Raw genomic sequence first — 20,838 nt, 5'->3', positions numbered from 1 at the left:
CCGTTGAGTGCATCCTCTGTCGTCGTCGTGACGATTGCCAGGATTGTCGTCATCGACGTCACCGTTGACACCACCGTCATGGACCACCATGAGTAGAGGCAGTAGTGGCATCACTGGGTTGTGTAATGATTCATTGCGTTGCGATTGAATAAACTATCGCAATTTAGCTTCACAATTCTATCCCAATAATTCAATGTGATGAATACAAATGTTGAAAATGTAAGAATCAACATTAATCCTAGAATCGATCAACTGTTAGACAACTTATTCTTGGTTCTTTCGGTAAAGTCACGTAGAAGGGAAACAATAAAATAATAAAAATATAAAACAATAAAATGATCAGGTGTGAAAACCACAGCAAGGAAATTTGAAAAAAGTGGTGGTATTTTTTCAACGTTAGCACCACGGAGAGAGATTTGGCAGTTATTCAGATGGACGAGTCCATCTATGTTCGGAAAAGAGGAGGGGGGAGACGAAAATAATGGATGCGGTCTGAAAGCCACCATAAGCGTGAACAATCAATTAAGACCCGAAATGGTTTATCAAATCCTTCCAATGATTGCTAAGCCAGAATCCATCTTCTCAGTTGAAAGTGTCTCTGTGTTTGTATATGAGGATAGCCTCATGAACGAATCTCTCTCATGGTAGCCAGATGGCTTACAAAGAACCTCTGTATTGGAGAAGTCAATGTCATGTGAGCCTACTGAAATATAACAGTGATCTGCCACGGCCGAGGTGTTGGTCCTACCGTGTTTAAGGTCTGCTTTGTGTTCACGAATGCGGTCCGAGACATGTCGTTTGGTTTCTCCAATGTAACTACTACCACAGAGGCAACTTAGTTTGTAGATGCCAGGGTACTGTATGTCCGGTATCACATCTTTTACAGATGGAACCAGATCACGGATTTTATGTAATGTGCTGAATCGGACCTGGATCTTGTGTTTATTGAATATTTTGGAGATCTTTTTTGTGATCCCCGCAATGTAGGGTAAAGTGATGGTTTTGAAAGGCTCCTCAAGAGGGTCCTTCTTCATGGTTGGAGTGATAGCTTTGCGGATTGTGTAGTCAGAGTAACCATTAGCCTTAAGAGCTTGGTGTACGTGCTTGAGTTCACTGGCTATGTGTTCCTGGTCGGTTATGCATTGGGTTCTATGGTGCAGAGTCTTGATGAGGGAATTCTTCTGGGATGGATGGTGGTGGGAATCCGGTTTCAGGTAAGCATCCGTATGGGTAGCTTTCCTGTAGACAGAGTGGCTCATTGAACCATCCGGTCTCTTTTTTATTAGGAGATCCAAAAAAGGTAGCTTGCCATCTTTTTCGACTTCCATGGTAAATCTGATGGCTGGGTGTATGGAATTTATGTGGTCGAGGAATTGGTCTAGAGCAGGCCGGCCATGTGGCCAGATGACAAATGTGTCATCCATGTACCTCTTCCATAAGGTTGGGTGCAGAGTGGCAGTATGGATGGCGTCAATCTCAAATTTCTCCATCAAAATGTTGGCTTCAACCGGAGATAGGGGGGAGCCCATTGGGGTGCCCTCAGTTTGTTTGTAGTAAGTTCCATTCCAAGTGAAGTATGTATTGGTTAAGCAGTGTCTCACCAGGGGGGGTACCTCAGTATTTAGTCCTTGATGAACCAAGTCTTCAATGATTGCGATGGTATCAGGTACAGGAACTTTTGTGAATAAGGAAACTACATCAAAACTGACAAGCAGGTCGTCTGGGGACAGGGAAATACCCGTGATTGTCGATACCAGGTGAACAGAATTTTGTACCACAGAGGTGGTTTTTCCAGTGAAAGGCCGCAGGATTTCAAACAAAACGAGCCAGTTTGTAGGTGGGGGAGTTGATAGTAGAGACGATGGGACGAAGGGATGTATCTACTTTATGTATTTTTGGTAAGCCGTATAATCTTGGTGGCCTGGCAGCAGAAGGTTTCAACGAGAACTGTTTGGTTTGATCAATTAATGCGGTTGAATCAGAAGTGATTTTGTTGATTTGTATGACGAGGCTGTTGGTGGGATCTCTTTTTATTTTTGTATAGCTGCCATCGTTAAGTAATTCTTCAATTTTGATGTTATTTTCTATTTTATCCATGATGACAGTGGCATTGCCCTTGTCGGCTGAGAGGATGACAATGTCATCCCTCTTTTTTAATTTATATAATTCACAACGCTCATCTTTGCTGACAACTTGTTCATGCTGGGCATCATTCGCAGCTATGCCACCATACATTTTTATGCCACCTTTGATTCCCTTCTCTTCGAAATGATTCCCCACGTAGGTTGGATACCAGCCAATCAGCATCATCGACCTGACCAAGGAAAATGGCAGCTCATACCACGACCAGCTGGCAACCTTCCCAAACACCTCCTCCTTGTCCTCATCCTCCTCCTCCACGGCTGCCACGCCGACGCCATGCCGGCAGGGCCTGCAACTGCCGCCGCTGCTGACTCCTCGCCTGCCGCCAAGCGTGCCCGACCCGGCGAGCCCCAAGGAGGGTGGCCTGCTAGAGTCGCCGACAAAACACGACCGGCTTCTGGACGAGGTGCGGGGGTTCGTGCGGGCGGCCGCAGCTCAGGGGGACGAGAGCTCCGCGCTGCGTCTCCGGCGCTACGAGCGGGAGGTGCTGCGTGCGACGCGGGATGGCCGCGCCGATCGCTCGCCGCCATCGACGCCTTTGCCGCAGGGGGGGGGGCAGCAGGAGCGGCTCCGGCACGGTCGTCGGGGAGGAAGCCCGCCGGATCGCCGCGGCGGAGAGACGCGGCCACAGGCAGCAGCGGCCCGGCGGCAGGACGCGCTCCGGGGCGCCGACGATCGGAGCCGGAGCCGGAGTCCGGAACGGGCACGCGAGACGCTACGCGACGATCCGGAACACTTTGCAAATTGCCGTCGGCGGGAGCGGCGGCTGGACGGCCAGGACGAGAGTCAACCGCGTCACGATTGCGTTCAGGATCACCATCAGGATTTGGATTTCCATCAGGATGAGTTTCAAGCGTGTTTGGATCGCCAGCAGGTTATCACGTGGGATGCTTATCAGGACGGTCGGCAAGATCGGTGCCATCCCACGGATGAGAATGCATTTCAGCAGGCGAGAACTGATGGTGGGGCAGTGTGCAGGGAAGTTACGGTGAGCGGAGCGGCCATCTCAAAGAGAATCGATCCAGATTCAGACGGCATGCTCGGTGGGAGCCAAGCGTCCGAACTTTCCAACGACCAGCACGCCGGGAATTTCCACGCCGCTGGCCCGTTTGTGGAGCCAACCGCGGAAGAGAACGTCACGGCAGAGAGCTGCGTGTCGCGGCCGGTCAACGTCACGACGGTCGCCACTTCGGAGGGAGCCGCAGATGCCGACCAAACGACGGGGGCGCAGCGGAGCGGCGCCGAGAATTCACCCGCAGGCGGTCGCGCTCATCGACGGCGAATCGGCGACGACGGCGACGACGACGACGACAACGGGCGGCCGCAGCCATCCGGGCCGGCCATAGACCGGCCCGGTGCGCACGCGACCGTCAAGCGCTCGTTCTCGTATCCCGTCACCGAGCGCGACGTCCAGACGGAATGCGACATAGTCTTCGTGAGTGAGATGCTCGCGGAGGAGGAGGCACGGTGGTCCGGGGCGACGCAGGGGCCGGCCGCGCGCCGCACGGCCAGGAAGAGCACCAGGGGTCACGTGAGCAATGAGGAATTCTGGGAGCTGCAGACCAGGAGGCTCACGGCGACCGATTGGAAGCCGGCGGCGAGGCAGACGCGCCCGCACGGTTCCGTGGCCACGGCGGCCGATGCCGCGGTCAGCGAGCAGCTTCGAATTCAGGGGGACGTGGTCGCCAAATTTGGCCACAAGCACACAAAGATGACAGCCCCCCACTTCTCCAAGAAATGCCTCGTGACGCTGACGAGAAACATCGACTCGTTGGTTTCGCGCGGGCGCAGCTCCACTGTCGTCGAGGGCTGCACAACGACCAAATCTGCGTGGAAGCTGAGATCCAAAGGAGGCCCCGGGAAGATTCCTTCCGTGGTCGAAAAGCTCAAGAGGCGGGGGTCTCCGTCTCGGCTGCCGAGCCGGCACAGGCTGGTGGTGGCGCTGTGGGACCCAAGCAAGGGCCCGGACGTCGAGAGCATGGCACCGCGGAACGCGTCATTGAAGGAGTGGATGGGATTGCAGTTCACCAGAGTGAAGAGCGAACATGACGATGGGTGGAGCTCTGGATCTGGGGAGGCGACGCGCAAACCGCACGCCGTTCAGCCTGCTGACGATGATGACGGTTGTGGTGATGTGAAGCCTCCATTACTCTTGATTGAGCAAGAGGAAATGAATGCGATGAAAGGTGCGAGTCACGGGCTGGTAGGAAACGTCGATGAAAAGCACGCAAATTGTGACCCAAACATGGGGGGACACGCCGTGATGAAGAGCGAGATCTGCGTTGCGGACTGCCTCAACGAGCTGGAATTCGACGAAGACGACAACATCGTTTATTCCGACGAGCCGCCACTCAAACAGAAAATAAAGCAGGAGCCTGACGACCGTGAGAAGACGCCCACAGTTCCGGCACGCGTCCTCCAGCACGCGTCCTCCACGGGGTCGGTGCCTGGCGCCCGCGAGAGTAAAACCTCCGGAACGGCGCGACGTCGGGCACCGCCTGCCGGCAGCCGCGACTCGGAGCTCGCCGCCACCGGCGTCGGTGTGCGGTCTCGCAGGAAGCGCGACGCTCCGCGCTCCGGCCCTCGCGATGGCGCCGCCCGCGGGGAGAACAGCGGCGGAGGCAGCCCGTCGAGGGATCGGGATGACGACCAGGCCGACGGGTGTCGGCGGGGCACGGGGCCGCTCGAACCGTCGGTGTTGGCGGAGGCCCCCGCCCCGCAGCACCGAAATTCCGGCACCGCCGCACCCTCCCTTCGGCTCCTCGAACACTCCCGCGCCGGTCCCGACGCCGGGCGGGCGTCTGCACCCGCTGCCCGCGACTCGTCCGCCGCATCGACCGGGGAGGAGCGCGGCAACCGGAGGGCGGCGGCGATCGCCGGGCGGAGGGCGGCGTCGGGCACCGTTGGCGCACCCGCGTCGAAGAGGGCCGAAGTTCGACGGCGCGTTCAAAAGGAGCGCGCCGACCGCTCTCGCGGCCACCGGCGTACGGCGTGCCGGGCGGATGCCAGCGACCGCTCTGTGGGGCCGGATGGGACGCGGGCGGCCGGCGGCGAAACCGCCGCCGCGGCGCCCGCTTCCCGCCTCGTCGTGGAGCGCCCGTTCGCCGCTTCGGCGTTCGGCTTGGACGCCGGGCCAGGCGGAGGGCGGAGCTCGCCCGCGGGAGGCCCCGCGTGGGGCCAGCGGGACGCCGGCCTCCTCCGCTGCGGGCAGCTGCGCGGCCTGCGGCCGTGCCAACTGGAGTGGGTCGAGCAGCAGTACGCGCGCCTCAACGTGGGCTGGGTCGCTCCGGCGCCGGGTTTCGCCGCGATTCCCCGCACCGACTGCCCGAGGGTGGCCATGCAAGTGGCGAGGAGGGACGAGCCGGAGGCCCGCGACACCTCGCTGGTGAGGGAGCTGTTCGGCAGGAGCGTGCGTCCCGAGGAGGTGAGGCGCCTCTTCGTGGAGGAGTCTGCCGAAACCGCCATCGCGACCTACGGTGGCGTCGTCGCCGAAGTCCCGACGGGCGACGAGCGGCAGGGCGGCCCAGCGGGCGGAGAGGGTTTCTCGGGAAGCGCCAGCGTGCGCGTGATCTGCAGGGTGGGGATACGGTCGCGTGGTAAACCAAAGAAGAAGAAGAAGAAGGGCGTAGAGAGGGGAGCTCGTCACAGGAAGAGGAGGAGGGCCGTCGCTCGCCCCGCAAAGCCCGCGTTGAAAACCGATCGTGCGAGAAATCCGCCACGCTGGGACGCGTCACGGAGTACGCTGGAAGGCCGAGTGGAGGCTCTGTGCGTGGACTCACCCGATGAGCGCACCAACTCCTCGCCCATCTACGTCATAGAAAACTCTTACGGAATCGACGAGGTAGACGGATATCCGGTCGAAATGCCGGATTTCGCTTACGACGGCGAAGCGGACACGTCAGAAGCGAGCGCAGCCGACGGCGCGGTCGTAGGAAACGGAGCACCTCCCTCGCAGGAACCTGCGGCGAGTCCTTCGGCCGGTCCCCGCCACGGGGATTCGACGCCGCAAGATGGCGGCGTCGAACCGCCGCGCGACACCGTCGACGCGGTTCCAGATCGCGACCGGGGCTCCGACTCGGGCGACTCAACCACCTTCCCGAGCGGCGTCTGCGGCGTGCCAGACGTCGCCGCACCACGCCCGCCCGTCACGGACGACGCGCGAGCGCCGGGCGACGGCGAGAACGGTTTCGTGTTGGAGGGAGACATCTCGCCAGGCGTGGGTCTCGGCCGGGAGGCGGATGAGGCGATCCCGCCGGGGGCGCCGGCGTTCTGTTGCACGGTAGCTGAGCGGTGCCCCTCGGGGCCTCCCGTCTGTGACGTCACCACCGGGCTCGGCGGCGCCCGCGTGGGTGCGGGTTCAGAGGCGGCTACGGCGGAGACGCAATGCCACGCCGACGTCGCCGACTCCAAGCCGCCGTTCCATCCGGCGGTGGAAATCACGTGGGTCGGCAACGGCGCCGGTGGGGCCGCAAACGCCGGCGCGGACGTCGGCACTCTCCTTCCGCGCCTCGACGTTTCCGCCCGGATCTCCGGCGCGATGGGAACCGCCGGCCCGTGCGCCGACATCGGAAGTCCGCTCTTCTGGAACGCCGTTGATTTCATCAGCGGTCCGCTGACGCCGACGGCACGCGGCGGCCGCTTGGACGCCAGCGGGGATTCGGCTTTCCCCTCCGAGGCGCTCGCGGACGGTGCGGTGCCAACTCTCGACGGCCCGGAATGGAGCGAGCTCGCGGGCGCCGGCGGCCGTCGGCCGTTGGCGAGCGCCGATCGCTCGGCCTTCGGAGATGGGGGCGACAATCCCGCGGGCGGAGCGGCGGGAAGCGGCGTCGCCGACGGCCGGGCTCCTCTCGGTGCCCGCCAGCCGCCGCTGCCCGCCGTCGCTCTCGCGGCCGCCGGCGAAAGCTGCATCGAGTTCCCCAAAGACTACGTGTACATGCCGGAAGGCGGCTCCCTGGCAAGACCGGACGGGGCGGAGAGCAGCACGATGGGCGCCCGGTCGATCCCCTACCCCTCGCTGTACCGCGTGCCACCCTCTCTCCTCTGACGGTGCCCGCAGGATCTTCGGGTGCCTGCTTCGGATGGTGGCAGCGCTGTCGGCGAAGTTGTTTACTTGGCGATACGGCGTGATGACAACGACGATGATGGCCTTCCTTCCTTGACTAGAAAATCAAACTAAGGGCATTCGGTTTCATAGTGCAGAACGCTAACCACTGCACCACCCCTCTCCAAAAGTTGTGATGAAGTGTTTACATTATTTTAAATGTTTTTTTATGTTGCCAAAATGCTTGACTTTTATCGTTTATTTATTTTTGCATTTCAAATACTTTTTTCCAAATAAATGGTTATTAACTGGTATTGTGTCATGAGCAGGGGGTGTGCAGTCACTCCTTCATCTGACGATGCAAGCATCGAATCGCGCGTGTCTTTCGAGTCCGACACCTTAGTTGTATGTCATCGGTTCAACGTTATCCCCCGTAGGGGTTGCCACGTTCTCCACGGGAGAGACGTAAAGGAACCGATGCTGAAATGGCATCACGACCACTGGGTCAGATCGGTTCACCGATTTACGGCACGAAATGGTCGAGCGAAAATTGAAGCAGGAATGGCGAGCGCGAGTTGATAAACCCGTGTCTGTGTGAGCCGCGCAAGGGGTTTGTGGCGGCTGGGAGTGCAATTGCGAACACCGTGCCCATTGTCTGTTTAGGGGACGTGAGAGCGTGGGCAGCTTTGAGACCGAGTTTTTCCCGCAGATTGCTACTCGACGCCGACCTCGCAAACAAATGCCCGCGCTCAGTTTGATGCGCTGTCCATTCAAGAGTCACGGAGGGCCATCATCGCGCCCATCGCACCGTTTCCACGTTGGCACGGTGGACGAGATGGTGGCCTTCATTATTTTTTCTTATAAAACTGAAAGTTATTTATTTTTGCTCACCCCATCATTTTTTATTGCGATTGGCGCTGTCGGCATCGCGTTCCGGCGTCGTCGTGCACGCGGTCTTCCGGCTAAGAAGGGGTCGGGTTTGGGGGTCTGAACGCAGCCACTAAGAAGGGGTCGGGTTTGGGGGTCTGAACGCAGCCACTAAGAAGGGGTCGGGTTTGGGGGTCTGAACGCAGCCGCTAAGAAGGGGTCGGTTTTAGGGGTCTGAACGCAGCCACTAAGAAGGGGTCGGGTTTGGGGGTCTGAACGTAGCCACTAAGAAGGGGTCGGGTTTGGGGGTCTGAACGCAGCCACTAAGAAGGGCTCGACTTTGGGGGTCTGAACGCAGCCACTAAGAAGGGGTCACTGCTACGGGTCGGGCCGAGCCGCTCTGTAAACCTGGCGACGTGAACGACGTTTCCTCAGCGCCCCTCTGACAGGGTGTGGCGCGGACACTCGGCCCCGTGACACGACATTTTCCCGACACTTGCGTTAAACAGCTTCGTCCAAACGTCGACTGAACCGCAGCAGAGGCAACGGAACTCACCGCGGTACAAACGTGGCAACTTTTTTTTCAGATGTCGGTCATTGTCAGTTTTCCCGAGAAAATGAAGCGCGGTCGCGCGTGGATTTCAATGCTTGCAACGTCATAGCACCGTCAAGTATGTAGAGGACCGCAGAGCTTGGATAATTGCAGGTGGCTGCTGCTCCTGCCTTCCCACGGCGCGTTACAAGTTGACATCGTCATCATCATTGTCAGACAGATACAGACTTGAGCATCTGTTGGTGGATGGAGCACGCGCAGATGTGTGCCCGGAAACGGCTCGCACCGCTCGCTGCGGGTTTATTTCATCGGCAAGTGGAAGTCTGTCGGACAGCAGACGGCGTGCTGTGACGGTCAGTGTCCACGCAGACATTGGACACGAATGCCTCGGAACTGGAACGTTTTTAATTTCCCTTCGTCAAAGCGACAACAGTTTACACTTACTGCTGCTTAACAGGCGCTATTGTACGTGATTTTAGCCGAGTGAGTGATGTGTCCCGCGTGTGGTCAAATGTGTCGCGGAATTCGTGTTTGTCTTTTTTTTTAGCAAGAGGCCTTTTAGATGTATTGGACGTGAGTGCCTTAGACACTGTGAGAATCGCGCATTACCCAAACAAGTAGGGATATGGCTTCGGCATTCATCCTCTTCGAAGGCACCGGTGGTCGGGGTGGTGGTGGTGAAACCTTCAACCGCGTCCGAAAATCAACAGCGGGGCCGAACCGCACACATCTTCTTCACGAATGGAGAATGAAAGACATAAGACAGAGCAGTGCGACTGTGGCTATGCGACTCACACTGTGGACCCACATAGGAAACCCGTAGAGACTCATCGAGACTCCTCATAGAGATACACAGGGACGCATAGAAATACACAGAGACCCATAGAGATACATAGAGACACAGACCCATAGAGATACGTTAGAGACTCATAGAGAGACACATAGATACACAGACTCACACAGAGACCCATAGAGATACATAGAGACAGAGATACACAGGTACATAGAGAGAGATACACAGAGACTCAGAGATACATAGAGGTACACAGAGATACACAGGTACACAGAGACATACACAGAGAATGAGAGGGATACAAAGACACAGAGACTTGTAGAGATAGACTCAGAGATACACAGATACTCATAGAGATACATAGAGACAAAGATACACAGAGGCTCATAGAGATACACTGAGACACGTAGAGATGCATTAAAGACAAGCCTCAGTTGTGCGATTGTGGCCATGCCATCCAAACTGCGGGCCACGTTGTAAACCAGTGGAGGCTGCGTTCCTTCAACAGAGGAGGGGGTAACAGCGACACCACATGAACACTCTCCTTGCTGACGCCCTTTCGTCGACAAGAACATCTCAACATATCGTTGTCATTTGCAGGAAGAGATTTTTTTTTTAATGCGTGGGCTCGGGTCGGGCTTGTGAGTGTTCGCGGTGAGCGAGTCGAGTTGATGGCAGAGGTGCGCTTCCACTCGGAGCACCGCTTCACACAGGCAGGTGGTCATCCTGGGACTCGTCCCAAGGAAATACTTTCCCAGGGATTCGAGTGAAAAGGCTATGGCCGCGTAGCCAACGATATTCCACGTTGATCGCAACGACACCACCAAGAAAAACTACAAAAAGGTCAAATTCAATATTCTGCCGTCTGTAAGATATTCGATTCGGACGGGTTTGGTTTATAATATTAGCTTATTCTGCTGCTGCTGATCCACGCGACACACGACGTCGCGAAACTTTGGGGTCCCCCGGAGAATGCGGAGGCCGCGGTCCCAAAACGTCGCGGTGCAGCCCTGGCGGAGTCGGGGGCTGCGCTCGGGATGTTGGCGACCCGGGCGATGGGGAGACGAGGGTCGTGCGTGGCTCGTGGTGGATCTACGGAGTGCGTGCTCGGTAGCTACTACACGTGTAGCTACTACACGTGTAGTAGCTACTACATGTGTAGTAGCTACTACATGTGTAGTAGCTACTACATGTGTAGTAGCTACTACACGTGTAGCTACTACACATGTAGCTTCTACTACATGTGTAGTAGCTACTGCATGTGTAGCTACTACACGTGTAGCTACTATACGTGTAGCTACTACACGTGTAGCTACTACACATGTAGCTACTACTACATGTGTAGCTACTGCATGTGTAGCTACTACACGTGTAGCTACTACACATGTAGCTTCTACTACATGTGTAGTAGCTACTATACGTGTAGCTACTATACGTGTAGCTACTACACGTGTAGCTACTACACATGTAGCTACTACTACATGTGTAGCTACTGCATGTGTAGCTACTACACGTGTAGCTACTAAACGTGTAGGTACTACACGTGTCGCTACTAAACGTGTAGTAGCTACTACACGTGTAGTAGCTACTACACGTGTAGTAGCTACTACACATGTAGCTGCTGCATATGTAGCTACTACATATGTACAGTGAGGGAAAAAAGTATTTGATCTCCTGCTGATTTTGTACGTTTGCCCACTGACAAAGAAATGATCAGTCTATAATTTTAATGGTAGGTTTATTTGAACAGTGAGAGACAGAATAACAACAACAAAAATCCAGAAAAACGCATGTCAAAAATGTTATAAATTGATTTGCATTTTAATGAGGGAAATAAGTATTTGACCCCCTCTCAATCAGAAAGATTTCTGGCTCCCAGGTGTCTTTTATACAGGTAACGAGCTGAGATTAGGAGCACATGCTCTTTGGTTCTATTCGGTAAAGTCACGTAGGTAAAAAATATATAAAACAACAAAAAATCACGACGTTTCGGCCACAACACAAGCGGCCTTCATCATGTGGCCGAAGCGTCGTGATTTTTTGTTTTATATATTTTTTACCTACATGACTTTACCGAATAGAACCAAAGAGTATGGATCCTTGCAGTCACGAAAGCTTTAAATGTAGAATTAGGAGCACACTCTTAAAGGGAGTGCTCCTAACCTCAGCTTGTTACCTGTATATAAGACACCTGTCCACAGAAGCAATCAATCAATCAGACTCCAAACTCTCCACCATGGCCAAGACCAAAGAGCTCTCCAAGGATGACAGCGACAAGATTGCAGACCTACAAAAGGCTGGAATGGGCTACAAGACCATTGCCAAGCAGCTTGGTGAGAAGGTGACAACAGTTGGTGCGATTATTCGCAAATGGAAGAAACACAAAAGAACTGTCAATCTCCCTCGGCCTGGGGCTCCATGCAAGATCTCACCTCGTGGAGTTGCAATGATCATGAGAGCGGTGAGGAATCAGCCCAGAACTACACGGGAGGATCTTGCAAATGAGCTCAAGGCAGCTGAGACCATAGTCACCAGGAAAACAATTGGTAACACACTACGCCGTAAACGGTTGAAATCCTGCAGCGCCCGCAAGGTCCCCCTGCTCAAGAAAGCACATATACATGCCCGTCTGATGTTTGCCAATGAACATCTGAATGATTCAGAGGACAACTGCGTGAAAGTGGTGTGGTCAGATGAGACCAAAATGGAGCTCTTTGGCATCAACTCAACTCGCCGTGTTTGGAGGAAGAGGAATGCTGCCTATGACCCCAAGAACACCATCCCCACCGTCAAACATGGAGGTGGAAACATTATGCTTTGGGGGTGTTTTTTCTGCTAAGGGGACAGGACAACTTCACCGCATCGAAGGGACGATGGACGGGGCCATGTACCGTCAAATCTTGGGTGAGAACCCCCTTCCCTCAGCCAGGACACTGAAAATGGGTCGTGGATGGGTATTCCAGCATGACAATGACCTAGAGCACACGGCCAAGGCAACAAAGGAGTGGCTCAAGAAGAAGCACATTAAGGTCCTGGAGTGGCCTAGCCAGTCTCCAGACCTTAATCCCATAGAGAATCTGTGGAGGGAGCTGAAGGTTCGAGTTGCCTAACGTCAGCCTCGAAACCTTAATGACTTGGAGAAGATCTGCAAAGAGTGGGACAAAATCCCTCCTGAGATCTGTACAAACTTGGTGGCCAACTACAAGAAACGTCTGACCTCTGTGATTGCCAACAAGGGTTTTGCCACCAAGTACTAAGTCATGTTTTTCAGATTGGTCAAATACTTATTTCCCTCATTAAAATGCCAATTTATTTATAACATTTTTGATATGCGTTTTTATGGATTTTGTTGTTATTCTGTCTCTCACTGTTCAAATAAACCTACCATTAAAATTATAGACTGATAATTTCTTTGTCATTGGACAAACGTACAAAATCAGCAGGGGATCAAATACTTTTTTCCCTCACTGTAGCTACTTTCAAGGGCCCCGCGCTAAATGCTTTCAAGCTATCATTTCCGGTTCAGTGATTCTGCACTTGCTCTAGTACTATAGTACTAGACTGCCTTCAACTTTTACAATCGACTGGGTGTTTAAGGTTAGCGATTCATCGTCATTATCTGGCTGTAACTTAAAAAAATACAATTACTTTACTATGCAAGTTACTAATTTGTGTTTTAATAGTCATGTGTTTTTTTTTATTTAGGGCACCTTTATAACATCATATGCTCAGGGCCTGCACGAGCTTCATCTTGCACTGGGTGGGGGGGGGGGTCTATCTGACCCCCCCCCCGCCCTCGTTGCAGTTGGTGACTGCGATGACTCCTGTAGTTGGCTCAGGAGAGGCACAACGCGGGTGGGAATCGTAAGCGGGTCGGGCTGAGTTCTCGCGGAGCGGCTCTAATATTCCCTGGCATCTATAAACGAGGAGCATTCTATTTCGACTTAAAGCTTTCGTGACTGCAGGGATTCATCTTCTTGATTCTTTCGGTAAAGTCACGTAGAAGTGAAATAATAAAATAATAAAAATAAAACATAATAAAATAAAAAACACAATGAAACAACAACTTAAATTTTGATTTAAAGCTTTCGTGACTGCAGTAATTCATATTCTTAGCTCTTTCGGTAAAGTCACGCTGAAGAGAAACAATAAAATAATAAAATATATATAAAGCAATAAAAAATTATCACGACGTTTCGACCATAACACAAACGGTCGTCATCAGGTGTGTCGGTTTGCATTAATTGATTTATTTTTAAACGGTGTATTTATTTACTTATAAAAAACGTCAGCGCCACGCGCAGCGATTTGGCAGTTTATTTAGAAGGACTAGTCCATCTATGTTCTGAAAAGAGGAGGGGGGAGACGAAAAATGAATGTATGCTGTCTGAAAGCCAGCGTAAGCGTGAACAATCAATTAAGACCTGAAATGGTTTATCGAATCTTTCCAATGATTGCTAAGCCAGAATCCATCTTCTCGGTTATAGCTAACATTTTCATGGATAAATTTGAGACTGACGACATCCAGACTGCCACTCTGCGCCCAACATTATGGAAGAGGTACGTGGATGACACTTTTGTCATCTGGCCACATGGCCGGCCTGCTCTAAACCAATTCTTCGACCACATCAATTCCTTACACCCAGCCATCAGATTTACCATGGAAGTCGAAAAAGATGGCAAGCTACCTTTTTTGGATGTCCTAATTAAAAAGAGACCTGATGGTTCAATGAGCCACTCTGTCTACAGGAAAGCTACCCATACGGATGCTTATCTGAAACCGGATTCCCACCACCATCCATCACAGAAGAATTCTCTCATCAAGACTCTGTATCATAGAGCCCAATGCATATCCGACCAGGAACACATAGGCAGTGAACTCAAGCACGTACACCAAGCTCTTAAGGCTAATGGTTACTCCGACTATACAATCCGCAAAACTATCACTCAAACCATGAAGAAGGACCCTCTTGAGGAGCCTTTCAAAACCATTTTACCCTACATTGCGGGGATCACAAAAAAGATCTCCAAAATCTTGAATAAACACAAGATCCAGGTCCGTTTCAACACATTACCTAAAATCCGTGATCTGGTTCCGTCTGTAAAAGATGTGATTCCGGACATACAATACCCTGGTGTCTACAAACTAAGTTGCCTCTGTGGTAGAAGTTACATTGGAGAAACCAAACGCCATGTCTCGGACCGCATTCGTGAACACAAAGCAGACTTTAAACACGGTAGGACCAACACCTCGGTCGTGGCAGATCATTGTTATAATTCAGTAGGCTCACATGACATTAACTTTTCCAAGACAGAGGTTCTTTGTAAGCCATCTGGCTACCATGAGAGATTCGTTCATGAGGCTATCCACATATACAGGCACGGAGACAATTTCAACCAGGAAGATGGATTTTGGCTCAGCAATCATTGGAAAGATTTGATAAACCATTTCAGGTCTTAATTGATTGTTCACGCTTACGCTGGCTTTCAGACAGCATACATTCATTTTTCGTCTCACCCCTCCTCTTTTCAGAACATAGATGGACTAGTCCTTCTAAATAAACTGCCAAATCGCTGCGCGTGGCGCTGACGTGTTTTATAAATAAATAAATACACCGTTTAGAAATAAATTAATGCAAACCGACACACCTGATGACGACCGTTTGTGTTATGGTCGAAACGTCGTGAGAATTTTTATTGTTTATATATTTTATTATTTTATTGTTTCCCTTCAGCGTGACTTTACCGAAAGAGCTAAGAACATAAACAACAACTTGAGAACCCACAAATGTCAGTGTGCAGGACACACACAAAAAACCTATTCACGATGCTGTTGAAAGTGGGACACGAACAAAGTGAATTGTTATCCTGCGTGCAAATGAGAGACAATGCAAACTGTGCACTGGGAAGTGTCCCAATGAAGCTCGCTCGCGTTGGTTGTTTTACAACAGCGATGTCTGCGTGCGTCCTGGACCTTCACACGTGGCCTGGCGCCTGCCATAGAAATGTGGAATGTCCACCACGAACTCAGTGCTACCCCAGTGAAGACAGAGCAACCACTCTGCACTTATGTTGTTGTTGCAGGGAGCTGCTTTTGACCGCCGTGTGATTTGTTGTTGAATACTCCGCGTTCAGATCGTTTGGTTGAAACTTTTGTGGATTTGAAGTTTTTTGCACTTTCTAGACAAGTGAGAAATGGTTCATCAAGTTTTATAGTAGTGGAGGGGGGGGGGGTTTATCGTTCAAGAAATGTGTCCATCGTTGAATAAAAGGAGTCAACTCGGATTGCTGCGGTCACTCTTGAGAGTCTACGATTATATACGTGCCCGTGAAGTACAAGACGGACCCACTATAACTCGTTTTTGAAAATGTTTTTTTATGTTATTGACAGCCACGGTCAATCCACTGCTGGATGAAGGCCTGCCCAAGCCGCCACCACCGCCGCGAGTAACCGCTCGTGATCCACCCAGCTCGTGCTTATTTCATCGCTCCATCTCCCCTCCCCAGGATCCACGCTCTCTCGGAAACGTTCCATTCCACTCCGTTACAATCCTTGACCATCGGCCGCATCGTCCCGTCTAACCGCGTGTCCTGTCAAGCCCACGCGCTGACCACGACGGGGAACGTCACAAACATGTTGGGCGCGTCTCAACACAAGTATCCCATCGTTCGCTGACGCTATGGTGGCACCACGGGGAGGGGGGGTGGTGTGCCCAGGGTTGGTGTACGTGAAGGGTAAAACCCCGGGGGTCTCGGCAGCTTACACGAAGCCATCCGCGAACGCCATCCTCGGTTGTGTTCAACCAAAAACGGAATTCCCCCACGCGCTCGCACTGCCTCGTTACATCGAATTCCAGCACGGCCTACGTGGTCCATTGCTCCCAATCATCACCTCCACAAAAGCGAGCAGACTTTACCGACGATGTAACAGTTATGCGAATCACCCTTTATCGGCAAACGCGTATGTTTTGAGATTAAGAATCGTAGTATTGGTGGTGAGAGTCTCTGTATCACATTCGGCGTTACGTAAACTGAAAAGGCTGCTAGCTGTAGGTTAATTAACCTGTTAATCACGTTTGATATTTAGCGCGGTCTCACAAGCGCTGTAGAGACGTATTACATTTCTGACCCGCCCCTACTGACTTTATGAACCGCCCCTACTGGCTTCATAGCTCATCGGATTCCTCGAGGATACAAACAAACTATGAACTTCACTGTGGACGGTTTGTTCCTTTCAATTCTCTGTCTCGTTGGTTTTGAATCACCGTCATCATCATGAATTACCGTCGTCATCATCATGAATCATCATGAATCACCATCATCATGAATCACCGTCATCATCATGAATCATCATAAATCACCGTCATCATCATGAATTACCGTCATTATCATGAATCATAAATCACCGTCATCATCATGAATCGTCATGAATCACTGTCATCATGAATCATGAATCACCGTCATCATGAATCATCATAAATCACCGTCATCATCATGAATCGTCATGAATCACCGTCATCATGAATCATGAATCACCATCATCATAAATCATCATCATGAATCATCATGAATCAAGTTTCATTTATTAGGAATAGCCCTGTGAGCCATGCGGCTCTTGAGTCGGGTGCAACCGCAACAAACTAAATGTGAACAGAGAAACATCTTAAAGCGACGACGTGCAACAGAAACATCCTGGATAAACCAGCAAATCTTCCATAAAAAAGACAGCGTATTACAACGCTGTGTGCAAAAATCCCAGTGTGATGCAAGTCAAACAATAACAACCATGAGACAATTTAGATTCAAGTTATCAGGCCAACTCCGCACTTCCGCAAGAAACATGGCTTAACCATATGTTTTAGAAATCACCAAAATAAAGCTATAAAATACAATGTAACAACAGTAATCATAGGAACTTTGATTCAAATTTAACAATAAACGACATACATAACATGTACGAACAAACTTGCAGCCATATCTGTCAGCATGACACTCCCCGTGTATGATGTGAGTGAGTCAATGGTAGTGAGTGTATGATGCGTGAGTCAGCGTATGATAAGTGAGTCAGCGTATGATGTGTGAGTCAGTGGTAGTGTGAGTGAGTGTATGATGTGTGAGTGAGTCAGCGTATTATGAGTGAGTGTATGATGAGTGAATCATTGTATGATGAATGAATGGGTCAGTGGTTGTGTAAGTTTATGATGTGTGAGTGAGTCAGTGTATGATGAGTGAGTGAGTGTAAGATGTGTGAGTGAGTGAGTCAGTGTAATATGAGTGAGTGAGTGAGTGTATGATGAGTGAGTGAGTCAGTGTAAGATGAGTGAGTGAGTGTATGATGAGTGATTGAGTCAGTGTATGATGAGTGAGTGAGTGTAAGATGTGTGAGTGAGTCAGTGTAAGATGAGTGAGTGAGTGAGTCAGTGTAAGATGAGTGAGTGAGTGAGTCAGTGTAAGATGAGTGAGTGAGTGTATGATGAGTGAGTGAGTAAGTGTAAGATGTGTGAGTGAGTCAGTGTAAGATGAGTGAGTGAGTGTATGATAAGTGAGTGAGTCAGTGTAAGATGAGTGAGTGAGTGTAAGATGAGTGAGTGAGTCAGTGTAAGATGAGTGAGTGCATCACGGCATCCTCCACGCCATCTTGGCGCGGCAACGAATTAATCATCATGAATCATCATCATGAATCATCATCATGAATCATCATCATGAATCACCGTCGTCATCATCATGAATCACCGTCATCATCATGAATCACCGTAATCATCATCATGAATCATCGTCATCATCATGAATCATCATCATCATCATCGTCGTGAAATTGGTGGGTGCCGTGTTATATATATTTATAATAAATAAAAATAATAAACGATGGTAACGCCATCGTTCTCGTCGTTCTTGCGCTCAGGACAGCGGTGCGTGTGAAGATGGCACCGTTCGCCGGTCGCTCAGATTTGCGCCTTCACCCCCAACGAGACGTCCGCGTGCGTTCGTGAGTGCGAGCGAGCGAACGTGAACACCAAACGCTCCTGCGTCACGCTCCCCGCCCTCACCCCCCGAGTCTCTTCACCGCCTCTTTACAAGGCTGGCGAGTTTTTACTTTGCACGTGGCGATTCTACGACGCGCGTGTTTCACATCCTCGCCCACGGCAGCGGTTGGCATCCTCGCAGAACGCGACGAGCTAACGGCGCTGCCCGGGCCTCCTCTCGCTCTCCCCGCCGAGCTGTTTGTTATTTGTCTTGTTGTTGTTGTTGTTGTTTGTTCGACTGCGTGCGATGTCCCGACGCTTCGCGCCGAGTGGCTCAGGAGATTCGATGCCTGGCGAAGCTCCCCGGGGGGGGGGGGGGGGGGTGCATCCAAATCGTCGGACTTCAACGCCGCGTCAATTACAGGGGGCATTGATGAGACGGGGGACAGCAGGTGCGATGAGAAGAGAAAGAGAGAGACAGCGGATTGCATTTATGGGGACGTCCAAAGAGAAAACACGACAGACCGAATGCGAGCATGCGCGGGCGTTGCCTGGGAACATAACAAGTGGACGCAACGGGGAGAATCTAATGCAAGGTGATTGAGTTAATGCAATGGACAGAGGTACACGTAAGAAGGCGAACAGCTTTGAAAAACGCCTCTCGACACAATGACGCCTTCAATCAACGTGTTCGCAATTTTCATCCAGCAATTGAAACAAAAAAAATAAATGACTTGTCTAAGAAGGGAAGACAGCCTCTCCTTTGGGTACAACAGACTGGCCGAGGTGATCGACTCGAACCACAACGGCTGCGTCACACAAAAACCGACAGACTCACACCACGACATTGCTGCTGTGCGCGTCGTCGCCATCACCATCGTCACCGCACGCTACCCGCACAGAGAGACGCGTTTTGTTCTCACAGCTTCTGTGTCGCTTTGTGCAGCAACGATTGGGGGGGGGGGGGAGGGTCAAGGAAAAAGACAATTCAGGGAATGGTTTGTTCGCTACATTAAACACGAGGTTTTTAATTTAAATTTTTACTAGGTTTTTTTTGGGTATGTTATTTTACCAGGTGAATCTCGCTCAGCTGTGCGCTTCCTTTTCAGAAGCGACCTGGCGATCACAAATGAGAACGCACGTGGCTTCTCGTCATCGCGTGTAAATGTGTAGCAGTAGCCCAACACTGGAGATAACCTCGAATGAGCCGACCTCTCCAGCCAGGACGCACGGACCTGCCCGTGCAGAGCCCCACGTGGCGCTTGGTAGGTGAAGGGCCTCACGGGCTGTCCAAACTCGGTCGTTTCATCTTCACCCCGCTACCCTGTAGAGCAAGCGGGCTGGTTTCCCCCTCCTGGGTTTCATCAGCGGTTGTACCAATGCGCGTGTTGGACTTCTTTTAGCGCCGTACGTAGCCAACCGCGCCAATCGGAGGTGCGGACCCAGGCAGGCCGCGAGCACGTGCCCCCAGCATCACCATCATCATCACACTGCGACTGTGGCTACTCCCTGCACGTCTACAACTACAGCCCCTAATCACTACCCCTGTCACTACCCCTATCACTACCCCTATCACTACCACTACCTCTATCACTACCCCTTTCACTACCCCTATCACTACCCCTTTCACTACCACTACCCCTGTCACTACCCCTATCACTACCCCTATCACTACCACTACCTCTATCACTACCCCTTTCACTACCCCTATCACTACCCCTACCACTACCTCTACCACTACCCCTATCACTACCCCTATCACTACGCCTACCACTACCCCTATCACTACCCCTATCACTACCCCTACCACTACCTCTATCACTACCCCTTTCACTACCCCTATCACTACCCCTATCACTACCCCTACCACTACCCCTATCACTACCCCTATCACTACCCCTACCACTACCTCTATCACTACCCCTTTCACTACCCCTATCACTACCCCTACCACTACCTCTACCACTACCCCTATCACTACCCCTACCACTACCCCTACCACTACCCCTATCACTACCCCTATCACTACCCCTACCACTACCCCTATCACTACCCCTTTCACTACCCCTATCACTACCCCTACCACTACCTCTACCACTACCCCTATCACTACCCCTATCACTACCCCTACCACTACCTCTACCACTACCCCTATCACTACCCCTATCACTACGCCTACCACTACCCCTATCACTACCCCTATCACTACCCCTACCACTACCTCTATCACTACCCCTTTCACTACCCCTATCACTACCCCTATCACTACCCCTACCACTACCCCTATCACTACCCCTATCACTACCCCTACCACTACCTCTATCACTACCCCTTTCACTACCCCTATCACTACCCCTACCACTACCTCTACCACTACCCCTATCACTACCCCTACCACTACCCCTACCACTACCCCTATCACTACCCCTATCACTACCCCTACCACTACCCCTACCACTACCTCTACCACTACCACTAC

The 20,838-nt window shown here is 51.9% G+C and overlaps 1 protein-coding gene across 1 annotated transcript in view; it reads left to right on the top strand.

Moving 5' to 3' along the window:
• Positions 1-19,063, top strand: part of LOC116941465 (uncharacterized) — a 48,136-nt gene extending 29,073 nt beyond the window's left edge. The window contains exon 6 of the mRNA XM_076066442.1: positions 2,285-19,063. Coding sequence (XP_075922557.1) covers positions 2,285-7,186 — 4,902 coding nt within the window. The 3' untranslated portion in view covers positions 7,187-19,063. The remainder of the gene's footprint in view (positions 1-2,284) is intronic.
• The last annotated feature ends 1,775 nt before the right edge of the window (positions 19,064-20,838 follow it).

This window comes from Petromyzon marinus, chromosome 11, assembly GCF_048934315.1.
Source record: "Petromyzon marinus isolate PM22_M1 ecotype Great Lakes invasive population chromosome 11, UKy_Petmar_22M1.pri1.0, whole genome shotgun sequence".
NCBI classification, from domain to species: Eukaryota; Metazoa; Chordata; class Hyperoartia; order Petromyzontiformes; family Petromyzontidae; genus Petromyzon; species Petromyzon marinus.
The sequence above is the reverse complement of the archived record's forward strand: the minus strand, read 5'-3'. Positions and strand labels throughout refer to the sequence as shown.